At 50.3% G+C, this 8,310-nt stretch overlaps 1 protein-coding gene across 1 annotated transcript; it reads left to right on the top strand.

The window, feature by feature from the left end:
• Window positions 1-243: 243 nt before the first annotated feature.
• On the top strand, window positions 244-4,358 carry SOX7 (SRY-box transcription factor 7; the record flags this gene model as incomplete). Its single annotated transcript, XM_084624298.1, has 2 exons — window positions 244-466; window positions 1,693-4,358. 2 exons carry the CDS (start codon window positions 244-246, stop codon window positions 2,589-2,591), a joined length of 1,122 nt encoding a protein of 373 aa, XP_084480424.1. The 3' UTR covers window positions 2,592-4,358.
• Between the last annotated feature and the right edge of the window lie 3,952 nt (window positions 4,359-8,310).

Here is an 8,310-nt window from a genome sequence, read left to right as displayed (position 1 = left end):
GGGCGCCGGAGTTTGAAAACGAGGAGGAGCCGCAGGCACCTTCGGTGTCATTGGAGGAAGCTCCTGCGAGGAGCTCATAAATACAGAGCCCGGGCTGCAGGGTGCAGCTCGGCCAGGGGCCCCCTGGATTACGGTGCCAGAGGGGGAGGGGGGCGGCAGCAGCCGGGGAGCCCCGGGCGCTGCAGGGGGACTCGGAGCCGGGCGGCGGGGAGCGCTAGGGGGCCAGGGGCGAAGCGGGGGGTCATGGCTTCCCTGCTGGGCTCCTACCCGTGGTCCGAGAGCCTGGATGGGGAGCTCCCGGAGGGGCTCTCCCCGCCGGCCGCGCACCGCTCCCCGGGGGAGAAGGGCTCGGAGACCCGCATCAGGAGACCCATGAACGCCTTCATGGTGTGGGCGAAGGACGAGAGGAAGCGGCTGGCGGTGCAGAACCCGGACCTGCACAACGCGGAGCTCAGCAAGATGCTCGGTGAGCCGGGGCCCCCAGGCTGCCCGCGGGGCTGGCGGCCGGGATCCGTCCCCCGATGCCCCCCGGAGAGACCGGGGTCGGAGCTGCGGGGTGGTGGGGGGGGGAAGCCTCCCGCTCCTGCCCCCGGGCTCGACCCTAACCCCAGCCGCCGCTGTGACCTCCCCTGCCGGTCTGGACTCGGGGATCCAAAACAAAAGCAGGTGTTCGCCCGGCACGACACCCCGGGCAGCGCGGCGGAGCTGCCCCGCTTCTGGGCTGTGTCTCTCCGCTGTCCCTGGCTGGGGTTGGGGAACCCGGCGGGGACTCCGCTCCGCCTCTGGGGCCGGAGCAAAGCGGGTTAGAAGTCCCTGACCCGGGTTATTTTCCGGGTCGAAGTTGTCACGTTGCATTAGTTTTGCTCGCTCGTCAATCCGCCCCGTTCGTCAGACCCCGGGGAAACCGATCTTCAGGGCGATGATTGTTTGTTCCTCAAAACAAAACCAGTGATTTCTTTGGTCTTTTGCTTTTCTCCACTTTTGTGATTAGAGGGGAGGCGGGGGGGGGGGGATTACCCTGCCCAAATCTGGCCAAACTGACGACAGCCATTTATCGTCCCGGGTTGTTTCCAAAAGTGTAATGAACTTTTGTGAATTTGTTTTAAAAACGTCGCATCTCTACATGTGTCCAGCCCCCCCGTCTCTGTGGGGAACGGGCCGATTATTTCCATCTTTCCCCTTGGAAACTGTCACCCGGCACCTGGGCTTGTTTCCTTTTATTTCGCGTTCAGACTCTGGCACGAAATGAGTTCCCCCCCCCCCCCCCAGGTGCAGGAACTCGGCTTGGTCTAATTACAAAACCAAGGGGCTTTCTCCGCAGCTTGGGCAGGGCTGCAATTTAGTTGAAGCAGGCGAGTCAGTGAGCATCTGATTAAAGAGGAAAGGGAATGCAAGCCACACGTGGGGGTATCCCTCCCACTCCAACCTCTTAATATTTTGCTCTCCTGGGGAGGTCCCACTCACTAGATCTGTAGGATTCATACACTCCCCTCGACCCAGTATTTTGTGTAGGGTCGTATCCCTGTATTGAGGATTCAGTGGGTGTCTGGCCACTGGTTTCTACAGGACGAGGCTCTGTTCCTGGGTCCCAGCCAGCGCTCTCTGGGTGCTTAGGGGAACAGCCCCTCCTTGCCCAGCACAGATGCCTCAGCTGTGGATTCTAAGGGGATTTTTGTTCCTTCCTGGTTGCAGGCAAGTCCTGGAAATCTCTGAGCCCTTCCCAGAAGAGACCTTACGTGGAGGAGGCGGAAAGACTGAGGGTTCAGCACATGCAAGATTACCCCAACTACAAATACCGGCCCAGGAGGAAGAAACAGGTCAAGCGGATCTGCAAGCGGGTGGATCCAGGCTTTCTGCTGGGGAACCTCTCCAGGGATCAGAACTCGGGGCCAGAGAAGCGGGCCTGCGGCAGGACAATGGGGGAAAAGGAGGGGCAGGGTGAGTACTCGCCTGGCCCAGTATTGCAGAGCATCAGGGGCTACAGGGAAGCCCAGGCCAGCGGCGGCAGCACCAACATGGACACCTACCCCTACGGGTTGCCCACCCCGCCTGAGATGTCCCCTTTGGATGTGATAGACCCTGAGCAGAGCTTCTTCTCCTCCCCCTGCCCAGAGGAGCATCACCACCCCCATATGACTGGGGCCCCTTACTCTCCAGAGTACTCCACCAGCCCTCTCCAGTGTAACCACCATCCTCTTGGCCCCATGTCCATCCCTCAGCCCAGCACCTCCATGATCCCCCCAATCCCCAGCTGCCCCCCTCCTCCTCCCACCTACTACACGCCAGCCTTCCACCCCATCCACCCCCACAGCCTCCATGCCCATCTTGGTCAGCTCTCCCCACCCCCTGAACACCATGGCTTTGACAGCCTGGACCAGCTGAGCCAAGCAGAACTTCTGGGGGAGATGGACCGCAATGAGTTTGACCAGTATCTCAGCGCTCCCGGCCACTCAGACCGCAGCGGGGTGATAACCAATGGAGACGCCCAGGTGTCTCAGGTTGCAGGTGGCTCACCCTCCACAGAGACTAGCCTCATCTCCGTCCTAGCAGATGCCACTGCTACCTACTACAACAACTACCGCGTCTCCTAGGCCAGAAGGAGCAGGGCCTGAGGACTGGCCACGGACAGACCCTACAGTATTATTGGCCGTGGCTCCAGGGCCGCAACAGCTGGTGGGCACCTTGCTCCTCACCTCAGGGTTGCCAAGTCAGAACTGAAACAGCTTTGGAGCCTCCTCTCTGTCCTAGATAATGGATTTTGCTTCTCAGACATCCACTGGCATCAATATTAAGTATCCTGCTTTAAAAGGTATTTGATATCCTGCTTCAGAAAAGGTCTGTGGTCAAGTCCCTTTTCCAAGCCAGCTGGTCACTGGCTACAGTCCTCCTACCGATTTATTTGATAAGCGTGGCGAGTCTTTGGACGATGGGTCTGATTTTTCAGTGGCACTGAGGCCCAGCTCCATAAAGGTATTTAGACTCCTAACTTCCTGGATCTGGGCCAGAGCTCCCTCAACGCCAGCTGGATCCCCTGGGGGCTGCAGAGTCTCGGCTCCTCTGAAAAGTCAACCCCTGTGTCTTGTTCTATGTAGCTCTTTGCCGTTGTGGTAGGGATGGGGGGAAAAGCAAAGATGTGGCAAATGAGTTAATGTAACCCTCTGGTCAGCGTGTGCCGCCTTCTGGGCCTGCTGGTGTGACTCTGTGACTGCCCCCTACCTACAGAACCTGGCTTGTCAAGCTGTAGTCACTCCAGTGTTCGATAATGCAGGTTTCCAATTCCAGTCGCAGCATTGGCTAAGATGGTGGCTGTCACAACCAGCTGTTGCTGTACAGAGAGAATATGATCAGGGGATCATAAATGTCCTGTTCTCCCGTAATTACGCTATGTGAAGAGCTTTAACCAGAGAGAGCTCTGTGGCTTTCATGCATAGCTGTGTGTGTTTTCTGTTGGCCTGGTCTTGCATTCCCTGTGTACTCAACAGTTTCACGGAAGTGGCTGGGAGTTTTTGAGAGTGCACTAGCATAAGGAATGCAACTCCAGTGAAGTCACTGGACTTGCAGTCCCTAGTGCCAGCTGTGTATTTGGTCCTGTGTCTGCAAAGGCATCTAATCTAATCTGTTGCACCCACATAACCCCGCTCTGTGTCCCTTTGGCTCCTGGAACGTTTTGTGGATTTCAGTGGGAACCCTGGGAGTGTAAGGAAGGAAAGATCTGGCCCAGGGTGGAATCCTGATGTCATTTCCACACACACACACACACCCGCGCCCCACCGCCCCAACCCTGAACAACTTGAGTGGGAGGTTCACAATAACTGGAACTGCAGTGCCGTGACACAGTGTGGTCTTGTGATAATGGACTGACTGCTAGCTGCTCCAGTGCGAAGGTTGCGGCTGAGCTTCTGTTTGAAGCTGAAATTTGCGCACTCCATAAAATTCAGCTTGACTTCTCTTTAAACAGAGTTTCACTGGGCTCTGATCCTGCTTTCTCTGAGTTAAATGGAACCAAGATTGGTCCCTGCCTGAGTCACTACAAGTAATTTCCCATGTACGTAGCCAGGCTAGTGGCCTTCGTAACAGCTACTCTGAAGGCCACGAACCTGAGTAATATCCCATCATGTCCCCTCGACCTGCAGCCACAGCTGGAAAGAATTTATTGTGATGAGCACTTTGGAAAAGAGGTGATACATAGCAGACACACATTTGTATCAAGCATCATTTGAAGGCAAATACTTAATGTTTAGAAATGAAATGCCCGTTCCTCTTTCCATCAGTATATTATTGCTTGTAATAAAGCTGTACATTGATTTGTATGTTCCATTATTTCCCCGTCATATTTTGTATTGCTCTTTTTTCATAAAGATGACATTTTATTTTAAATCAGTTATGTATCATGATTAATCTTAGCATTACAGTATGACATGTGGTTATGATTAGTTAGTAGCGTGGTTATGATTTTTTGGTTTCAATCCTGAGTGCGTAATTAATTGCAAATGATAATATAATTGCAAATAATTCTTTAAAAAAACCACAACTTTTAAGCTAACACTTCCCATCTCTTTTTGTGTGTGACTCTTTTATGCATTTTGAATGCGTGTAGATATGAGTTCGCATAAAATATTTAATTTAAATAAATATGTTTTTATACAATGACTATTTTATCATTTAGATTGCTGTAATTCTGGACAAAACTGTTCAAAGGGGAAGCATTTATTGTGCTCGATGGTGCATTGGGGTTTTTTTAATTTTCAGCCAAACTTTTCTACATCAGTTTCTTTTTTGAAATAAAAAAGGCCTGTGGCTATCTTTAAAAATTGTGTAATACTTTATCCGGGACTAATTTATGTCACAATTTGAAGTATTTTTTCCCGTCCCAATGTATCAGTGGAAATCTCTTTAAGGGACCTGATTGCGCATTCCCGCTTATCCAAAGCGCCCTTCGATATCAGAGTTTTCATAGAATCATAGAATCTCAGAGTTGGAAGGGACCTCACGAGGTCATCTAGACCAACCCCCTGCTCAAAGCAGGACCAATCCCCAGTTTTTGCCCCAGATCCCTAAATGGCCCCCTCAAGGATTGAACTCACAACCCTGGGTTTAGCAGCCCAATACTCAAAGCACTGAGCTATCCCTCCCCCCTTTGTGTAGGCAAGGATTGCAGGACCCAAGTCAGGCACAATTTGGGGGGCCCACTGAAGTTAATGGGGAGTTTACTATTGACGTGGCATAGGAGTGGACCTCAAAATATGTGGACTGTTTGCTGAGTATAATATGAGTCTGTAGGGCATGGTTCTTATTTGCACTAAGGATACTAAACATTTACACCCCTTATGAGCCCTTCTTTACATTGCCAGAGTGAAGTAAAGGGGCCTTGGTGTAACTGAGAATCAGGATGAATAGTCTCCAAAGGTGAAGTTCTGGGTGAAATGTAACAAGTGTGGAAGAGGGAAGGTAAGAAACGCAGTGGGGTATGATAGATAGGTTTTAAATTGTAACTCTGAAACATAGTGGGTGAAGAGCTCTCCAGACAAAGCCAGGTTCCTCTCTACTCAACTGGTGTAACTGATGAGAGTTTAGCCCTTATCATGGACCTGATCCTGCAGGCCAAACCTATAGCCCATTCATGCAAAACTTTACTTGAAGCTTTGCTTTGTACGGACTTTGAAATAGGGTCCATGGACTCATATACCTCTGTAAGGCCTCTTTCTTGCCCTCAGATCCATGGGGCAGGAGCCAGTTTTCCGAGACATCTTGTAATGGGTGACTATGAATTCTGAGAGGAGTGAGTCTTAGGGGAGTCCAAACTAATCAATTTCACCAGCTTTATATGCTCCCGACCAAGCCCGAATATCTATACAACGAGGCCAGAAGGGTGACCGACACGAAGGAAAGCTACATAGAAAGCCATCGCTCACTGACACAGCCTTTTCTTTTGTTTCTGCTCCTCAGCATACACACTTCTGTGGCCATGATGCATCTGTATTGTTCAAGTGAGTTTTGATGGGTATTAGGGACACAATATACTACGCTCAAATTCTGTGCACATGGTATAGAGGGAACTATGCCAGAAGGAGCACTTTGCACATTCAAGATGTTTTGCGACCATGAGTGAATTAACCCTCACAACACTCCAGCATAGCTGATATTCCTAACCCCATTTTACGAGTTGGGAAACTGAGGCATAGAGGAATTAAGTAATTGGCCCAAGGTCAGGAGCAGAGTCAGTACTAGGTCCTACATCTCCAGACTCCTATTTCCACGCTCCAACTACAATACCAGGCTGCCTCCCAGATGACAGGGATGACTTTAACACACGAGAGCAGAAGAGCCATAAGAGGAAGTCTCCATTTATCAAATGTAGGATAGATTCCGAATTCATAGGGTAGCTTGGAAGTGAACTCAAGCTGCAAAATCCCGTTTGGATTTAGTTTTCAAATACCCCAACATTTGGGGCTTCTTTGATTCAGGAGTTCTATTCAGCTCCTGGGAAAGAGAAGGGGGTGCATGCAAAATTCAAACTGTAGAGCGAGATTTTCAAAAACAAAAGTTCCATTGACTTGCAAGGTGGCTTCTATTCCTAGGTCAGATTGGTGCTTCTGCAAATCCCACCCCACTAGCCCCATTGAAAGTCAGTGGGGTTTGTACTTCTAAGTCACCTAAATGCTTTTGAAACTCCCCCATGTAGTCTTTCAGCTGAAGTAGTGAGGGCTCATGCAATTAGATCTGGAGATTGCAGGTTTAAACATTGCGAACGGATCAAGCAGGGTTGGTTATAGTAGTACCCATACTCCAGTCAGTATTGGGCCTCACTGAGCTAGGGACAGACACAAAGCACAGAGACAGACGTGTTTCTGTCCCAAACACCTTGCAATCTGATTTGATAGTAAAGAAGCAGCCTGTTTTCTCCTCCCATCTCATAGACAGAGTCTTGTTTCCTGAACAGAGATTGTGTAATGACCACCGAGGAGCACATCACCATAGGCCTAGTTAGGAGTAGACTTGTCTAAGGAGGTAAGGCTAGCAGCGCCCCCTAAAGGCAGTCTGGATCCCTAGTAGGTGCAAGGATGCAAACTGCTCTTTTATCAAAACGAATCGGTCTCACAGCCCAGCGACGGTACAAACAACAAACGTACCAAAGCCTTGCAAGGAAATTAGAGTTTGGGGCTTGTAACAAGCCAACGAAGCTCCTATTATTCTGGCTAATCATAAGTCTCTGGGTAAGTTACAACCATTTATTACATTATTTGTATTTAATGCAGATATTGGGTCTAATTCTCTGGGCCACCCGGTTCCCATTGACGTCACCTGGAGCAGTGGGTGCTCAGCATCTCAGAAAAATCACGTCCGGTGCATATTACCTATTGTTCTGAAGATGTAATGTGTTTTTTAAGCCCTCTAATCCATTTTGCAGGGCAGAAGTTCAATTAATCCTTGATTTAACTCGGCTGACTTCCGTGGTGTTATAGAAGGGATGACTTTGTCCCCACTTGTTTAAAGCAGAATCACATGAGGAAAAGCAGCGTGAGTCACCCACACACCTTACCTGTAGCAGAGCTGGGCTGAATCAAAAACCTTGCTGCTGGGGGAACTTGGATCTGAATTCAAACAATGGGTCTGGCTCTAGAATAGACAAAACTAGCCCATTAGGCACACCCATACTTTGGGAAAATCTGCTTCTGGATCAGAACCTGGTCACTTGGGTGGTTTCAGTAGTGGAGAAATTCGTGATCAGTGCCATCAGCCTATCTCCTGACAACGTCTTAATAGCCACAGCAAAACTGAGTTCTCTGTTTTCATCCTATGTAGCTAACTCTGCAAAATCAGCTCTCTTGGGAATTTATTTTTAGATCCAGGGCTTTCATGGTGCCAGAATGGCACCCCTGAGGGCACAGTCCCCTATTTACTTGCCAAACAGGGCATGAGCAAGTGGTAGCCTCCCATTCAGTCCTCCAACAACGTTTCTCAAATCAGACCTGCAGGAACCATTTCCCCTCTTTGGGGCAGGGACTCTGGATCGCTCACTATGTGTACGTTCAGCACGTGGCAGAGTAGGGCTCCAATCTCAGATGGGGGTGACTGGAAAATAAATAAATAGCCATCGCAAGTGGTAAGGAACATACTGCCATCACTAGGTCCACTCAGTCATTGGCCTATCTGCTGCAAATACCAACAAGACCCCAGTACGAGCCTATTGTGGTGGTGGCTTTTGTGACATGGCCATCTCAGAAAGCAGCTTGTTCCACGTCGATACCCTAAGCAGGTCTGTCCTTCCCCTGCAGCAGTTGGCCACTCTCCCCAGAACGACCCAGAGTG

The sequence above is a fragment of the Lepidochelys olivacea genome, assembly GCF_965140295.1.
Source record: "Lepidochelys olivacea isolate rLepOli2 genome assembly, chromosome: 3".
Taxonomy (NCBI): Eukaryota; Metazoa; Chordata; order Testudines; family Cheloniidae; genus Lepidochelys; species Lepidochelys olivacea.
The sequence above is the reverse complement of the archived record's forward strand: the minus strand, read 5'-3'. Positions and strand labels throughout refer to the sequence as shown.